This window comes from Clarias gariepinus, chromosome 6, assembly GCF_024256425.1.
Source record: "Clarias gariepinus isolate MV-2021 ecotype Netherlands chromosome 6, CGAR_prim_01v2, whole genome shotgun sequence".
Taxonomy (NCBI): domain Eukaryota; kingdom Metazoa; phylum Chordata; class Actinopteri; order Siluriformes; family Clariidae; genus Clarias; species Clarias gariepinus.
The window spans coordinates 32,267,239-32,286,180 of record NC_071105.1 but is presented as its reverse complement, the minus strand read 5'-3'; the positions used below and the strand labels follow the sequence as shown (position 1 = coordinate 32,286,180).

At 39.3% G+C, this 18,942-nt stretch overlaps 1 protein-coding gene across 1 annotated transcript; it reads left to right on the top strand.

The window, feature by feature from the left end:
* The first annotated feature begins 1,225 nt into the window (after positions 1-1,225).
* evpla (envoplakin a) lies at positions 1,226-17,699 on the top strand. Its single transcript, XM_053499480.1, has 22 exons — positions 1,226-1,472; positions 4,195-4,294; positions 4,456-4,610; positions 5,414-5,537; positions 6,371-6,502; positions 6,635-6,676; positions 6,970-7,131; positions 7,260-7,367; positions 7,851-7,946; positions 8,413-8,523; positions 8,762-8,908; positions 9,612-9,766; positions 10,016-10,113; positions 10,223-10,395; positions 11,156-11,334; positions 11,500-11,638; positions 11,776-11,969; positions 12,082-12,232; positions 12,362-12,445; positions 12,538-12,642; positions 12,737-12,829; positions 14,108-17,699. Exons 1-22 carry the CDS (start codon positions 1,393-1,395, stop codon positions 17,507-17,509), a joined length of 6,030 nt encoding a protein of 2,009 aa, XP_053355455.1. The 5' UTR covers positions 1,226-1,392; the 3' UTR covers positions 17,510-17,699.
* Positions 17,700-18,942: the final 1,243 nt, after the last annotated feature.

Genomic DNA, 18,942 nt, shown 5'->3' with positions numbered 1-18,942 from the left:
TGGAAGGAGTGCAGGCAATCAGATCCAGCTCTGGAGTTTCTGTAATGTCATTGACAACCATGTGATTTTTGGTGAGAGGGGTCTGTTTCCAGTAATCAGGACAGATATTTTCAATCAAATAAGCTTTGATGTTTACAAATGTGGTAGACGCAGAAAAAGCGTCTCAGAATGTGCAACAGGATTGGACTAAATCGTGAACACGAAGCTACAGTTGAAGCTTCTTTTCCAGTACTTTTCCATGTCGAAGACACTCTTTTAATAAAGCTGCCAGCTGAGAACCAGTGATATGTCTGTGACAACTAGAGACTCTGCTGAACTTGTTCTTTTGCTCTGATGTGCACTGGACCTTACCTAGGGTTAGGTAAAGTAAACCCTAACCCTAACCCTAACCCTGTGCACCGTGGCCTCTCACTTCTCCTTTAATCCTGGTTTGTGCTGTTCTTCGAATAGGGTGATACTCATCGTCATATGAAATGTTCAGTTTCTTAGAAATTTGTTGCATGGAATAGCTTTCAATTCTTAGAACAAGAAAGGGCTCATAAGAAAGTTGTTGTTTTTTCTTTTTCTTCTTCTGGCAATTAAATGATGATGGCGGGAACAAAAAATGGTGATGCACCAGATGTTCAACAAACCTAAAGAAGGGAAAATTATCTGGCTTTTCTTTAAAAAAAAAGTTTTTCGCTGAGGTAACATAAATCACAGTGTTTTCAAATTAGCCTTTTAACATGAAAAACCTGGGTTACAGAAATACAGCTGTTACAGTTGCTGGAACTCACCCTATTTAGCCCTAGGTATATATTGTCAAAAAAAAAAAAAAAGGTTTTTAAGCCTCATAGGTCTAACTCGTTGATAATTCAATTGCAACAATGTTATTTCAACTAAATAAAGCACGTTTTTCTTTCAAAATCAGCGGAAATGTTAAGTGACTTTAACCTTTGACTAGTACTGTATATAAATTTGTGCACAATTGGTTTTAATGGGAATTTTTTTTACCTATTACAGAAATTTACATACAAGGGCATTTTAAGCACATTTTCAGAAGGCATTCCCTGTCGGACAACACTTTGTTTGTATGTGTGTGTGTGTGTGTGTGTGTGAGAGAGAGAAATGGGATGGTAGAACAGGTCTGCCCGGTCCCTCGATACGCCTGGGTGTCGTCCGACACTTGTTCCTCAGGGCGGAGCAGAGACAAGCAAACATCTCCATCTCTGAACAGTTTGCGCCACTTCAGGAGACACACACCACCAGCGCGTGTGTGATTGAGACGAGACGTAGACACCGTGCAGGAGAAACCGACCAGTGTGCAAGGAGGATTTAAGAGCAGCGGAGAGGCTGAGAGAAACATAGACATAGGCACACAGGTGACTTTTGTCGTCGCCCTGAACCTACAGGATGTTTAAGAAGAAAGATCAGAGCGTTAAGGATGCCGCCAAGGACAGCAGCACCCTCAAGTCTTCGTCCAAGATGAGCAAGTGAGTGTGATAGAGAGTGTGACTTACAGTAGTGAATGATCTTTAAGGAGGCGCTTGAAACCGGAGCTCAGGTGAAGGGTAAAGTCGGTCAGCTCCGGGCTGCTCATAGATCTCAGACTTGGCCTTCATGTAGGGAGAGTGTGACATGGATGAGATCATTTTAACTCTTCGTATAGATGTTCTGAAATGTTTCCCTATGTATACTAGTTAAAAGCTTTAAAAAAAATGAGATGTATGATAGGTACGTGGTATTATATCTTTGATAGTTTCCACTTGAGTACCAGGCATTGCTCCTGTAGGACATCAAACTTTCCTCACAATAAGTTCCTACAATACAGCTCCTGTATAACAAGTTTTATCAACAGGTACAACTTTCTAACCCCAGATCAAAAAGATTTGCAAGGCCTGACCCTTGACGAGCGATGAGTCTGAGTCTCCCCGGTGTACCCTTGAGGACATGGTGTTGGAAGCATTATCTTGCTTTGCTTTGTAAACATACCCTTCAGAGACAGGCGCCACAAACCTTCCCGTTCAAATACCGCCCAGCTAAGGTTAAAAGTATAACTGTAGAATGATTAACCTGGTTAGTGCTGCCAAATCGAATTGGCTCGTTCCTCCAACAGGTGTTGGCCTAGCTCTTAGTCATGGTCATGCAATTGTGTTTTTCCAAAGGAATTTAGTTTAGTTTGCAATATACAGCAAATATTGTCCTGGTGTCTGGATGCGTGACCGGCTTTCATCTTTCGCTGAGTGATAAAAAAAAACAAAAAAGAGATTATTATATTCATTTTTTTTTTTTTTAAGAGATCCCTGAAGGTCAGTGTTGTCTCAGTGACATTAAGCAGGTGAAGTGACATAGCATGACATGTAGGTGTGGGATATGGGAGGACAAGCTGTGATTGTGGATGAGACTTTTATACTTTTATACACTCCACCAGGTTATATCGGAATGGTTGTCATATGAGAAAAAGTCCGGAACAATAAATCAAGGTGGATGTTGAGTCCATGGGCGGCAAATCAGAGTTGAGTCTAGTAATCATACCAAAAACGTTTGTCATGTTACTATGATGGAAAAAAGAGTCCAAACAAATCCGTTCTGTACATTGTCCAGTCAGAAAAGCAGGACAAAAGAAGTTACGCCTTGACAAAAGAAAAAAAGCATGATTATATCATGACATTGGAAAAGACCTGGATGACTTAAAACCTTTCAGATTTCCCTTCAATAATTCGCCTTATTTCATTCATCCAATTCTAAAATAACCAGACTGATGTACCTGACAGATGTGTAACGCCACAAATATTTTCCGTTAATCTTTGTTCAGACACACCTCTTGTGCAAGCAAGTAAAACGACTTCGCTTAACGTGTACAGAATCCACGGAAGTATGTCACGGTGCAAAGAGAATTTATAAGTCAGTTTGGAAAAATCCATATGAATGATGATTTCATGAAGGAGTGGCTTCCAACTTTTTTCCCCTAATAACGATACAGAGCAAAGCAGAATCAGGTTTAACGACTGTATTGATAATGATCGAATAAAACAATCCAACCACACGTATCTCATTGAGATGGTGTACATCACTGCGATCCTGAGAATTTGGGTTTTTGCCTCGAAGGGAGGAACCTGCCAGGGCTGATACAGAAGAGAAGCGAGGGCCCGTGACAAGAGGGCGGTGGAACATTGTTGGCATTGTTGAAGAGGAACAAAACCAGTCTAGTCAATGAATGGCAAGACGATTACAGCTGGGTTTTGTCTCGGGTTATCTCTCTGGCTTTTGATTGCTGGTGTTTTCCAAGAGGTTTGGTTTGGAAGGAGGGTGTGTAGATCTCGTCAGGCCGAAAATATCACGCACTATTGTGTTCTTGTTGTTGTTGTTTTTTCAGCTCTAGGGCGCTAGCTTTATTTACTTAAACAGCACGATGTAAGGGACGGCTGGTTGAGGTGGGGTAAAAGATATTTTTATTCCTAGCCATTTATTAATGTGAAAAAAAAAAAACAGAGCTAGGGAGATAAAACCGAGAGTGAGAGATGGAAACGGACTAATAAAGCTGTGTCAGAGAAAGTGGAGAGACAAGCTGTGGAAAGACAGATATTCACTGAATTCACCGAACCTAGTTGTCCTTAGTCTCCCACGCCCAAACTGCCCATACCAGATTAACATGTTAGGAATAATTCCAAACCTGTTAGAGGCCTCTGCTCGCACTGACACTTTGCCCTCCACACACACACACACACACACACACACACACATATAAAATATATAATGTGTGTATGTAGATATTGAGTCTACGTGTCCAACTAAGTTGAATTCACGTCCTGTTTCTGATTACGCTCCCTCCAACACCCTTCACTCTTGCCCATGGCGCTTTTGTCACTTCCTCACTACTGGACCATGAACAATCAGGACCTGTGTGTCCTCTTGTTCTGCGCACACTGAGGCATTATGCCTTTACACATGATATCCGCTGGAGGAAAAAACCCCAGTAGAGTCGCGTCATCTCGGCCTACTTCGACACTAATACCAGCACGTTCTGTTTCCCTGAAGTGACACGAGTACAAGTTTGCAATTTGATCGTATGACATCAACATTCCTTCTTTTCACTTCTTCGCCTGCTTAAATCTGACACCAGGCAATGTTTCGCAAGGTTACTATTTCAAAGCTGATGGATTACTGAGGGATGAACTGAACTCTAATCATGACTTTTGACCCTGCTCCATACAGGTCTCAGGTGAACGACCTGGCCTTGCTGATTGCTCGCATGCAGAAGAATGCTGACACGGTGGAAAAAGATGTACTCAGGGCTGAGGACCTGCTGGTCATTGTGAGTGTCTCTGTCTCTCCTCATCCCAGTCTCCTGCCTCGTGCTCTCTCATCATCTGTTTCTTATGAGGACATAACTCAACACTTTATAAGATGAATTGAGAGCGAGAGCTAGTGTTGTTTACAAAGACTGATAATTATCCCCTATTTTCTGACTTTCAGGATGCAGAAAACGACAAGAAAAATATCCCGCTTAAACACCAAAAGGAGAACTCCGAGTGTCTGTCCGAGGCCGAAGGACTCCTCAAGGATCTCTTCCTGGATTTGGACAAAGCCAAGAAAATGAAACACCCCCAAACAGGAGAGATCGAGAAAGAGTGAGTGTATAAACACCAACTGATAACTACACAACAAACGCATTAAACCGCCTTGAAAGTTTGAATTTTTTTTCTTAAGGCATTAAAATAATCTTCCGATTTAAAAAGAATTTATCAAAAATCGTCAGCCTTATTTTATTTATTTATTTTATTTATTTATTATTTATTTGCACAAAAAGAAAATACAAACACCAAGGACATACTAATACATATTCAGTGCCGGAGAAGGCAAAAATCATCAAAAATCAAAAATTATCAAAAATGATCAAAAATCGTCAGCCTTGAAGCTGCCTTACAAATTCTAGTCATTCATAATTAACCATTTAACTGTTTAAAGTATATATTTTTTAATAAATGGCTTTACTTAATTTTAAAGAACATCTATACTTTTTTCTTCAAAGTCTATGAGAACATTATTTCTTTTAATTTTTTTATAGAACACAAACATTTCTGTTTAGCTATTGCTTACAAACAATTCATTGATCATTTATTGCTATATAAAATCCTATAAGTAGCAATACGGCCTACAGATGAACCCTGCGATTGCTATTAAATGTGATATACATAATTGTAGTAGCATTAATAAAACTATATGCAAACAAACGTACAGAAAAATGTTCAGTTTTTCTTTTAACATTTAATTGCCACTAGATGGCGCATCACATGTCTCAATATATACAGCAGGTTTTTCCTATATGAAAAAACAAGGGCGACATAGTGTCACTGTGTCAAATATGTCTATCAGCTTTGATTTGCATGGCGTCAGATTGAGATGCTGAAGCTGTTCTGTACGTGTGTGTTAGTGTGATTCGGCTTCATGAGCGTTGGCTGAAGGACTGCGTGTTTTACCGTGACCTCTACAAGCAGTTGAACGAGGTCGGCCTGCAGCCGCGCATCAACTGGGTCCAGGTGTTCATCCAGAAACAGGTAAGCAGCAAAAGCAAAAATGTTCACACTCACAGTATCCGAGTAAAAGATAAGGGAATGTACATTATGATTATTATCTACAAACATCAAAAAAAAAAAGAAAAGAAAAGTGACCTCATTTAAAACGGAGGAGATCTTCTGGAAACATTCCATCCCAAAGTATTTATCTCATATCTAATACGGAAAGTCATACTATTAATAATAATAATAATAATAATAATAATAATAGTAACAACAACAACAATAACAATAATAATAATATAAAGAGAAAGAAGAACAGAAACAACTACAATAATAATAATAATATGAATATGAATAATATTAATAATAATGAATAATAATACATTTTATTTATATGTGCCTTTCAAGCACCTAAGGACACTTTGCATTAAGCATGAAAAGAAAAAATAATAAAAACAGCAATTATAAAATTAAGAACAAAACCAAAAAAAAATCTAATTGAAGACAATTAAGATCAACAAGATAAACATAGTATAAAATAAAAAGGAACCAATCAGTATTTTTCATTCACTTTTTTAAATAATAAGACACTTTTGTTCGATATTAGTGTATGGCTTTATCACATCACACCTCAGGAACCTGTAGGACGTCGATCAGATACTTAATGCTAATTATCAAGATAGGGTTTATTGGAAAACCTGATAAAAAACGTATATATTCATTTTCTACAAAACTAATAAGGGGAAGCACGTGACCTCTATCCATATGACTACAGATTCAAGATTGTGTTGCATTTACACCCGATTTGAAGAACCGTGTGTAACTTTCAACAAGGGGTTCGAGTGATGAGCGTGTTTATGTACGTGTTGCAGAAAGAGGTCAATTCAGAGGCGTATGGGCCCAGCATGGCTGCACTGGAGAAACAGATCGCAGCCCACAATATACTACACAAGGAGATCGAAGCCTACAGCACACAGCTCAGCCCAGACAGCACCAGCTCAAAGGTCAGCTAGGATCCAGCCACTTACGCCATGCATCACATGTTTCCCTTAAAGTCCTCGCTTTGTGTTAATCTATTTCAGAATAACTATATATTTGGAGTCTATTAATACTGACATCTTGTTTTTTTGTGTTAGGAGGAATATGCTGCACTCAAGAAGCAGTATGCCAATCTCTTGGTAAGATGTTACTCCTTCTCTTTTAAAACATCAGACTTTGATATTAATAATAATAATAATAATAATAATAAATTATACAATGGTATATTTATCATATTTTATATATAAAATTGTTAAAATAATAAATAGGGCTTAGAATATTTCTTATAAATACATGCTTAAATCTTTCTATATGTTTCAAATAACACTTTTTTGCTGAACAATTAAATAATGCGATATTATCAAACTGTTAATTAAAACAGATGAACTAACTAAGTCTGTGTACATGTATGTTTTGTTTTGACGTCATCCAGGACAACTCGAAATGGCGCCAACACTACTTGAACAGCCTGTACGACTACATGCAGAGCTGCAATAAAGAGGTCGGCTACCTAAGGGACGAACAGGGGAAGATCCTCCAACAGGACTGGAGTGACCACATGGTGGATCCACCGGACGTCCGGCGCCGTTACGAGGTGAGGATCTATCTATCTGTCTGTCCATCCATCCATCCATCCATCTATCTATATATCTATCTATATCTTGCCTTCAAAAGCAAAGGTTGAAGAATCCTGAGTATTTTTTGCTGTTTGGTTTGTTGCAGAACTTCAAAAACAACAGCTTGCTGTCTCATGAAAGTGAGGTGAACAAACTGCAGGATGACGGGGATCGTCTTATAGAGATGAAACATCCTGCCTCAAACACCATCCAGGTGAGAGAATAGAATCCTGTGGTTTGAATTGGAACTGCTGAATCGAGAGAACAGTGGTAGATTTTCATAGCTCTCATGACATTGTGTGTGTGTGTGTGTGTATGGTTTTTTACTGTTATTATTTTTTAACTGTAAAAAGTGAATCTGATCAGCACTATCCTTCCAGGTTTTGATAATGTCTTAAAAGATCCTTTGTCCAGTTTAAGTCATTTCAAATCTCCTTAGTTGTTTTCTTTGCTTGATGCAGCCCTATAATTTGACTATTCTGAAATGGTGATTTTTTTTTTTAAATATAAAAATATATATATATTGTGCATTCTTTACTTGGTTAGTGTGTGTGTAGGAGATTTATACTTTATTGCTCCTGGGTGATACTGAAACACGGTGTGTGACCAATGACACCAGTAGTAATTTCAGCACTAATTACCAGTACTGTCAGCGTCGTCTTCGATTTCAGCATGTGCAAACTGTTTTATGTTTCAGGACCACAGAGACAACCTGAGGAACGAATGGCAGAGATTTCTGAACCTCTGCATCTGCCAAGAAACACACCTGGACAATGTGGAGGAATACAAAAAGGTAAGGTGATACAGGAGGAGTCGAGCAGAACGAGCACATCATATTCACCCTAGATCACTTTGAACATCTGAGCAGCCGTGCTTTATAATGCGCAGGGTGTGGTGACGTTTCAGGGGTAGTCGAAGTCATGTTGGAATCTCTTTGATGGGGTTTTTCATGATCATATCAGCCAATCAGACATGTCATTTCCTTGATTACATGTGATTTAGAAGCACAAATTTATTGACCATAGGTAAGAGATATAAACGTATTCTCTATGTGGAGGAATATTAACAAAGTTAGTTGTTGTAATGTCAGATAAACTTTGTTTAAGACAAAATATTGTGAATTGATCATCTAATTTCTTATTATTTTAAATAGACACACCTCATTGTCAAGCTGCCGGAGTTCCAAAAAAATGTCAAATAAAATACTGTATTTGTATATATATATTTTTTTTTTCTAATCATCTTTAATCTGTGCACAGTACCAACTGGATGCCGAGACGTTGTCGGAGTCGTTATCAGGCCTCAGTACCACTTTGGACCCCAAATCCCTCTCTAAAAAGACCAACACTGAGACTCAACTACAGCTAGAGGTAAGCGCCTATAAAACATCAATATGAAAAAAAAGAAAATCATAAAAAGTGATTATATGAAGTAATAAACAGTTAGCAGCTAGACTTACTGTCCTGCCTTGAGGGCTTTCAGAAGGGCAATTTGTACACTATGTATTGAATAATGCACTAGGGTGTGGTTTAAACATTACTTTTCTTTTCCCCTCAATCCCTCATCTCTCTCCGTCTCTCTGTCTCTCTCTCTCTATCTATCTCTCAGACAGAGGAGAGGCCCCTCCAGCGCTGTGAGACACTCTTAGCAGACCTAAGAAAGCGCAGCACCACCATCGCTCCTCTCAAACTCCGGCGCACAACCCCGAACCGACCCATCACCGTCGAGTCTCTGTGTGACTGGAACACACCCACGGTGATTTAATTCAACACACTTTACACCGACTCATACACCAACAGTGCAAAGCTAGAAACGCTGCTAACAAGAACATCCTAGAAGGCACAGAGTGAGGGAAACAAATTTCAATTAGACTTCTAGACCCTGTGCAGTTTTCTTTTTATAAATGTTGAAATATAGTCGGTTAGGTCAAAATTAAAGGTCCCATATTTTGCCATTTCTTGAACAAGGAAATGTGTCTGTTATTGCTCCAGCTGAAATATCACTCGGATATAACTCCTTCTACAAACGCATTATTTCAGTGTCGATGTAATGAACTACTTCCAAGTCCTGTCCTGCTAGAGAACAGCAGAGCTGAACAACAAGTCAAGGGAGGGGCTTCTCTTATGTGAGGTCACATTGGGGGAAACGGAACTATCTGTTTAATCTCTGCCAATACAGAAATAACATATAATGTAAACATAAAATATAATTTTGCTAATACAACAAAAACCATGTAATGTTTTAATCTTAGATTTCTTTGGTAGACTTACACTGGAGACCCACTGATCAAATTCAGCATTAAAAGAAAAAGAAGAAAAACTTCCCTTAAACTTTCCTTTTCAGCTACCTTATCAAGGCACACATTTCGATCCAAAACTCAACATTTACTGTACCTACATACAGATACATACGGGTATGTTTTCCATCTATATTCTCACAACCTTGGTTTGCTTTCAAGGCCTCCATCTCCAGAGGCGAGAAGCTCACCTTGAAGTCCAACAGCAACATTGCAAAATGGGACGTGCATTCACCTGACGGCTCCGTCAACTCCTTTCCTGGAGTGTGCTTCCTGATTCCTCCACCCGACACAGAGGCAGTTAACAAAGTCGATCTGTAAGTCTGATTTTGAACAATTAAGCCATCCGCGAGTGTGTGACAGCTTCCAAAGTGTCAGCAGATTTGTCATGGCAGCAATTTGGCATCATTACAACATGAAACACCAAGAAGATAACTTTTTTTTTAAATACTGATAAACATTCAAAACATATAAAAAGAAAAAAATATAATAAAAAAATAAAATACAATAAAAGTGATTCAGGTAAAGAGAATGCGGTGGTGAAATTTGCCTGTATGTGTGTGTAGTTTGGGCAAAGAGCTGGATGACCTGAAGAAAAGGCGTACAGCCATGCGTGCCTCAATGAAGACTCAGGGCCCTGAATCTATAAGAGCAGTGCAATCAGGTAAACAACACACACTACACATATGCTTACACACAGTCACATACACAAAGAACAAACACACGTGGTACAGTAGATGCACACCGACCTATAATGTGTGTTTGTGCTCCAGGCCTGGTATCTAGTGCTGCCGAAGGCCCTAGAGCTACAGAACTCACTGGACGTCTGAATCAGTTGGACAGTGACCTGGCCCTGGCAGAATTGGACATTAAGAACCGAATGAGAGCCCCACTGGACAACAATAACCCTGCTGGGGATCTTACTAGCCGTCTGAAGGAACAAGAGGTATGAAAATAGATTTAGGATTAAAAAACAAAACAGACTTCTGTCCCACATTCAGGTTTAGGTTTTTTCACCTATTACATACTGTATGCCAAGGGGTGTGGATGCCTGAATATCACAGCCATATGTGGGTCTTCCCAACAAAGGCAACCCTGAAAGCACATAATTGTAAAGGATATCTCTATATGCTGTAGCGTTACAAGTTCTCTTCATTGAGAAAACTGAACAGCGAATACCTCAATTTGATTTGATTGAGTTGTTGTGAATAGCTCATGCTATAGTTGTGAACTATTCACAAAATTAAATAGTCAAATATTTTGGTATTTCACAACATAAAGGGTCTTCCTAAGCCACTGCATACTGTATATATACGTATAATTAACAATAATATGAGTCTTGAGCATGCACACATAAGCATCTAGTGTCTTATTTTTCAATCAATCAAAGTTAAAGGACCAGAATTCACCCTTTAATCCAAACGTAATTGATCATCCATGAGATATTTGGTATATCTGATTTTTTTATTGTATATCTTACTACAGCAATTGAGTAATAAGCTGGTTCTTATGAGGTCACATAAGTTTTTTACACACACTGGAAATCCATCTGAATGTTACACATGAGTAAAAAGTAAAAAAATTGATATCATCCATCCAACTTCCAGTGCCTTTAAAAGATGGATACTGACCCTTTGTTCACACAAAAGTTACGTTCAAGAGGACGTCTTTCAGTTATGTACCAATTTTAAATCGTGTTCCTACAGAAAGCGGCAGCAGTTCTACGGCAGCTTGAGCAGCAAAAGGCAGCTGTGCAGAAGGAGATTGAGCCGCTCGTATCTCGGGATACCAAGAACCCAGTGTCTTCCAGTCTACCTGAGAGACTGAACCAGACCAAAAACAAACAAGACAGCCTGGCTGGGCTTAATGATCTCTACACCAAGAAGTACGCCAAAAGCCTAGCTTATAAAACAGAATTAAACCAATCATTTGCGGTTTAGTAGTTTGATAAAGTAAATAACTGTATTCTACAATCCTATGTTATTCCATTGCTTATTAAAATATCTTACCTTATAATGAACAAATTATTATTATTTTATTTTTTTTGCAGAGCTAATGCATCCCTAAACTTGGAGAACCAAATAAGAAAGGCGGATGCGATGGTTTCTGGTTTTGAGAAGCAGCTGAGTAAAGATGGTCCCGTTTTGGATTTTCCCAACTCCCTCCAGAACCGCATCCACGATGTGCAAGTAAGCAAGGAATTTGATCAGCTCCCATGCAGTCTATCCATGTATAATGGTGCAAAAACTTGAATTGACATAATGCACCTTGAAGCCCTTGCTAGTTGTCATTATTCGTTTCCTTAACCATCTGTCACCTTCCTTAGACTCTGAAGAAAGACGTGGTTGCGGCTCAGCCTGAGATGCAGAAGCTGAACAAGGATCTGGAGACAACAGAAAAACTGTGTAGTTCCCTCCAGCAGGGCTATCAGGAGTACTGCCCTGACATCCGCAGGCAGGAGGCTCAGGTTAAAAGCCTGCAGAACCGCTACGCTAACCTAAACAACCAGCTAACCGACAGGTATCATGTAGCCACAAACAAATCGCAACTTACCACTCACCAGGTCAACTGTCTCGCTCTAGTGAGAATGAGATTGTTATTGTAATTAACCCTGTTCCACAATTACACATAGGGAGAGCCTTTTGCAAGGAGCTAGCACCAAGAATAATGACTTCCAGAGCGCTACTGAATCACTCGGCACATTCCTGGACAATTTGCCCAACAACAAGATCAGACCCTCGGACGATTTAGCCACAGTCAACACAAAGCAGATTTCCCAGGAGGTCAGTGGATACATGATGATCAATTCAACAGTATTTTATCTTCCCAAATTGCAGCTTATGAATAGATTAAATCCACGATGATAAAAAAAAAAAAAAAAATCCTGAAACATTATGTTTTGTTTGCCACAGAGAGTTGTTGAGGACATTAAAAGGAAAGGTTATGAAGTGGACAGGATGGTCGATCTCTCTCAGGATCTGCAAGATATCCTTACTGTAAGCTTAAAATCGATGTTTAATGCACATTTACCATCTAAACCAACACAACGCAAATTGAAACCTATATTATTTTCTCCTGTTCTGTACAGGAATACGACATGAGCTCTGATAAATACAGAGCTACTTTGAAAAACCCTGATGTAGGAGATAGAAGGGTGTCCTCCCCGACGCTGGCAGAGTCTGTGGCAAAACAGGTGAGTGTACTTGAAAGTGTAACGTCACGATGCCTAATCAAACCAAATTCCCCTCCTGTTCATTAAGTTATATTTTTGTGTGTGTGTGTTACAGGAAAAAGCTTTAGTGAACCGTTTCGCTAACACCTCAGCTGCGAATGAACAGGTGCTCAATCAGATGGACTTAGCCAAGAACCTCCTTGCAAAGGTATAAATCCGGCTTATTAAATATCTCTTCTGTTCTAGATGCTGTAAATGATACTTATGATGTGTGCCTATCTTTTTTTCTGGCAAAGTTCAGTAAAAAAAAAAAAAGAAGACATTTTTTTAAAGCTATATTTGTGCTTATAATATGCACAGGTGCATTTCAATAAATTAGAATATCATCAAAAAGTTGATTAATTTTTATTCAAAAAGTGAAATTCTTTGATATTATACAGATTCATTACACACAGACTGATATATTTCAAGTGTTTATTTCCTTTAATTTTGATTGGACGAAAACCCAAAATTTAGTATCTCAGAAAAATGCCTAAAACGAAAAAAAAAAAAAAGATTTTTAACACGAAAATGTTGGACTACTGAAAAGTATGAACATGTACAGCCCTCAGTATTTGGTCGGGGCTCCCTTTGCATGAATTACTCCAGCAATGCGGCATGGCATGGAGTCGACTAGTCTGTGGCACTGCTGACATCTTACAGTATGGAAGCCCAAGTTGATTTGATAGCGGCCTTCAGCTCTTCTGCGTTGTCGGGTTTGGTGTCTCGCATCTTTCTTATCACGGTACCCCATAGATTTACTTTCATCTGAAAAAACGACTTTGGCCCACTGAGCAACAGTCCAATCCTTTGTGTCCTTAGCCGAAGTAAGACACCTCTGACATGGACACTGTTTCTGGTTCAAGAGTGGCTTCACACAAGGAATGCAACAGTTGTAGCCCATGTCTTGGATACGTCTGTGTGGTGGCTCTTGAAGCACAGACTCGAGCTGCTGTCCACTTCTGTTGAATACCCCCCAAATTCTTAAATTTAAAGGCTCTGCAGGTGTTTTTAATTAATTAGCTGATTAGAGTGTAACACCATCTGTCTCCAATATTGAACTTTTTCACAATATTCAAATTTTCTGAGATACTGAATTTTGGATTTTTTTATTAAAAGAAATAAACACTTAAAATACATCAGTCTGTGTGAAGTGAATCTACTGTATATAATATGAGTTTAGTAGCCCTGCTATCAGATCAGTAAATAAATTAATTAATAAACATTTACATGTACAGTATATGCACATACAGTAACAGTAAAAAGTTTGGATGCACCAGTCAGAATTTTTGACGCAAGTTTCTCTGTGAATTTTCTGTTAATTTCTAAATAGTTCTTGCAAGAACAGTTTTGTCAAGTGAATTTGGAAAATAGTGTATACATACATACATTTGGGTCATTATCATAAAATAATGGTTGGATGTTTTCTCTTGTTTTCATTCTGTAGAAGGAGGAGAAAGTAGCCGTCATTCAGCAGCAGCAGCAGCAACAACAAAAAAGTATGGTAGAGTTTGATGGCTTACAAAAGAAACTTGACGACGAAATTATCAGACGTACCACTGTTGAATCCGAGCTTAGAATGTTTAAAGATAGAATGATGTCGCTCAAGAGCAGGAAAGGAGTCGAACGTGTGGAAGAGAAGGAGGTTGTACAATACTACCGCGATCCAAAGCTTGAGGCAGATTTGCTTGACTTTCAGAAAAAGATCCACGAGGAGGCCTTGCGAAGAACTTCGACCCAAAGTGAGATTGAGGTGCTCACCAGAAGGATTACTAGTATGGAAACAGAACTTAAGGGGGCTAAACCAAAACTGGTGACTAGAGAGGTGACTGAATATGAGAGAGACCCTCAGTTGGATGTGGAGGCTAAAAGACTTAGGGATGAGATAAACAGAATGATGGATGAGGTCCAGGTTAAACATAGTCAAGGAGGTCAATTGAAAACAGAGATGATCCTTCTGGAGCAAAAGAGGCCCACTATTAAAGAAAGAGTAGTACAGAAGGAGGTGGTTAGAGTGGAGAAAGATCCTGAGATGCTCAAGGCTGTTATGGCATTTAAGATGGACATTGAAGATGAGGGTGAAAGGGCTCGGTCTTTAAACAATCTAATAGTCCAGACAAAGAGTCAAATCACCACTCTTGAGAGACTTATCCCTACCTTGGAGCCCAAGTATGTCACCAAAGAAGTGAAGACCATTGAAAAAGACCCTGCACTTATTAGTGAGGCCACCAGGCTTCGATCTAGCATAGATGAAGAAAGACACCAGAATAAACTGCTTCTTAATGAAATGAGTGATCTTCAGGCACGGTATACCCAAATTGAGCAGCTCAAACAAAAGATAGACATCAAGGAGATTGTTAACGAGATTTACAGGATTTCCCCAGAGACTGAAGCAGAAATAGTACGACTGAGGAGAGAAATCCAGGATGCTTCCAGGCAGAGTTCTGAATATGAAAGAAAGGTGAATTTGGTCAGAGTTGATTTGCAATCAATCCGCTCTCAGAAACCAACAATCGACTATAAGGAAGTGGTTCAAGAGGTGGTAAAAGAGGAACGCAGTCCAGAAAATGTGAGGGAGATTCAAAAGCTCTCGGATCAAGTCTATTCCCTGCAAAGAACTTACAGTTCCTTAGAAGATGATTTGACCCGTCTAAGGAGAGAACGGGATGACCTGAGGGCAGAGAAGACAAAGGTAGAGACTAGGGTGGTCACTAAAGATGTAGTCAAGCATATCAATGACCCACTTTTGGAGAAGGAAGCAGACCGTCTGAGGAAGGAAGTACGGGATGAAGCACAAACACGCAGAACAATAGAAGAAATGGTATTCGATCTTCAGAACAAATACATAGTGCTGGAGAGACAAAGACCAGAGGAGAAGCTGGTAGTACAAGAAGTGTTGAGATTGGAGAAAGATCCAAGGCAGATTATAGAACTTGAGAGGCTAGGAAGGACTCTGGATGATGAAGTAAACAATCGTAGGAAGGCAGATCAGGAAGTGCAGAGACTAAGAGCTCTGATAGAAGATAGAGAGAGGACTATTAGGGAAAGTGATGAAAGGCAGAAAAAGATACAAGTGGAGACAGAGTTGTCCCAAATTAGGTACCGGATCAACGAACTAGAGAATGCACCGCCACCAGTTCAGGAAAATATTGTTATGGAGGAAGTTCTGAAAGTAGAGAGAGAGCCGAAACTGGAGAAAATGATAAGTGGCCTGAGAACAGACTTTGACAAAGAGAGCAATGATGTCACGCGACTGGAGCGAGACATTAGGAATTTGAAAATCCAGATAGACATCCTGCAAAAGGAAAAATCCTTTGAGAAAACAGTCTACAAAGAGGTGGTCAGGGTTGAAAAAGACCCAGCAGTAGAGACTCAGCTCTCTCGCCTTAGAGAGCAGGTGCTCCAGCAGAGAAATGCCAGATTGGATGTGGAAGATGAAATCCGTCGCCTTAAGGACAAACAGGAGCGACTGCATAGCAGAAGAACAACAACTTCTCAAGAGGAAACTAATCTTGTATATCACAGGGATTCCCTTCTAAAAGAAAAACAGGATCTCCTACGACAAATGAAAGCTCTGGAGGGTGATCAGAAAGAAATCAGCATCTCATTCCAGCAGCAGTCCAGGTTAATGAGTGAAAGATCCCAAATGAACAGGCAAAAGAGCATAAAGATGGAGTCTGATGCTCAGCGCTTGGAGAGAGAAATTCTGGATGAGAAGGATAGGATTTACAAGAGGGAAAGCACCATTGCAGAGCTCAGGAACAGCTTGAAAAAAGAGGAAAGTGTTTCAGAAACACGTACGCAAGAGAAAAACGTCTCTACCAGAATTACCATCCTGGACCCTGATACTGGAAAAGACATGTCACCATATGATGCATACATTCAAGGGCTGATTGATCGCACCCAGTACATGAATTTGGAGGAGCTGGAGTGTGATTGGGAGGAGATCACTACAGTGGGGCCTGATGGGGAGATGTCTGTTTTGCAAGATCGCAAGAGTGGCAAGCAATATTCCATCAAAAGTGCTCTCAGGGATGGCAAACTGACTCAGTATGAGTTGCAGCAATACAAGGATGGAAAGATACCCATCTCAGAGTTTGCCCTTCTCGTGGCTGGAGAAAAGAAAAAGCCATCTACAATTACATCCGTTACTAGCCAAAGAACTTCCCAGAAACCTCCCTCATATACAAAAACTGTCATCAATTCCCATGATGAGCAGCTCCCTATCTGTGGGATCTATGACAAAGATAGCGATTCAGGCCTTTCAGTTCGCTCAGCCCTGGCCCGAAAGATGATTGACCAAACAACAGCTCAAAGGTTGCTGGAAGCACAAGCTGCCACAGGGGGTATTGTGGATGTTAACAACAGAGAAAGATACTCAGTCCACAAAGCGTCAGATCGAAGCTTGATCGAGTCCACCCAGCTGCAGCGGTTGCTCAATGCCCAGAAGGCCTTCACTGGGGTTGAAGACCCTGTAACCAAAGAACGTCTGTCAGTTGGAGAGGCGGTTCAGAAGGGATGGATGCCTAAAGACACAGCCATGCGATACATGGAGGTGCAGTACCTGACAGGTGGCCTTGTCAACCCCAACCAAGCAGGCCGTATAAGCGTTGCAGATGCAGTCAAAGGCAAAATGATCGACAATACAATGATGAGAGAGCTTCAGGACGACACAAACTACATCAAGGACATAGTGGATCCAGTAACGAAGCAGAAAATAAACTACAAGCAAGCAATGGCACTCTGCAAGACAGACCCATATACAGGCTTCTTGTTGCTTCCAGCAGCATCTACAGAAACGGCCTACATTCCTTCATACAAGAGTCACAGATACAGCAATTACTCTTAAGAAATGTTTACAGCCCAAAGAGCAGAGCAATTTCTAAAGATTTTTCAAACTGTAATACATTAAATAACTGTTTGTACTAATAATGCTTAGACTGTTGTAAATCTCAGGAAAAAAAAAGTCAAATCACACTACATTAATAATAATATATAATTATATTTGACCACACAAAGTCCTCGAAGATAGTAGTAAAATGTCAGGGCTTAACTCAGCATTTTGTTTCTTATGTTACCTGGCAAGCATTGGCTTGTTTTTAAAAAAAAATAACAATTAGCACATGTTGGTTAAACAGGGCTTTGACTACTTATGCGGAGATATTTGTTTACTTTATCTGCATGACACGAAATAATAACCATATATACTTATCTTAATGGTTAAGAAAAAAAATATATCTCTCAAAGTTAATTTTTCTTGGGATGAAGGGCTGGGCATTTACTTATTTTCTGCTTTAAATATCAGTAATTATTTAAATTTTAATTGTTTTTAAGAAATTCAATGCTGGAAAATACTATTCAATTTTGGAAGATACGATTGATTAATAAAATGAAAAAAAAAACAAAAAAGAAAAAGAGAGAGATCTTGATATCTTCTTGTGGTTAATACAGGCACAAATAAATCAACCAGTAGTATAAGTAGTTCAAGTAGGCTTTATTGTCACTTCAACCATATACAGTTAGTACACAGTGAAACGAAACAACGTTCCTCCAGGACCAAGGTGCTACATGCAACATAAATTTATAACATAAATTAACAGAGAAACTAAAACTAGTTAACTAAGGAAGACTATCTACAGGTTTTACAGACACCATAAAGTGCATGTGCAAACAAGCAACAACAAAGTGACCGTGCGACAACCACGACATAACAGAACATAAAATATGGTGTTGAGGTAGTGGAGAAACATTCCTTAACACAGCAGCAAGAATTGAAGAATTAGTGCAAAAAGTAATGAATATTGTGCAAAAGAGATAAACAGTGAAGCCTTTACAGATGTGTGTACGATAGTTTGGTAGTGTAGGTCAGTGTGTCTGCGCTTGTGTTGATTAGTCAGTCCAGTCTCAATGTTTTGAGGTAGTTGAGTTAAGCTGAGTGATAATGTTTGTGTATGTGTATGTGTGTGTGTTTATCAGTTCAGTCCCTTTTTGATGAGGTGACGGATGGCTTGTGGAAATAAGCTGTTGCACAGTCTAGATGTGTGTGCCCGAATGCTTCGGTACCTTTTTCCAGATGGCAGGTGTGTGAAGTGTACAATACACAATACTTTAGTGAGTTTGGTTGAAAATAATATATAATTTTATTCATATTTACATACATCAACACTGTACACAAAATATGCAGAAAATATGACATTAACTGTACAGATTTTGGATTTCCGAACCTCCCATATTAAATGATACCAGTATGACACAGTATTACTTCATCATAATGAAGCTAAA

Bases quoted from the DNA above. Each gene is read 5' to 3' on its own strand.
- evpla (XM_053499480.1), top strand. From the start codon at position 1,393: ATGTTTAAGAAGAAAGATCAGAGCGTTAAGGATGCCGCCAAGGACAGC. The intron at 5,538-6,370 runs GTAAGCAGCAAA...TACGTGTTGCAG, and splicing joins AGGTGTTCATCCAGAAACAG to AAAGAGGTCAATTCAGAGGC. The intron at 11,335-11,499 runs GTACGCCAAAAG...TTTTTTTTGCAG, and splicing joins AATGATCTCTACACCAAGAA to AGCTAATGCATCCCTAAACT.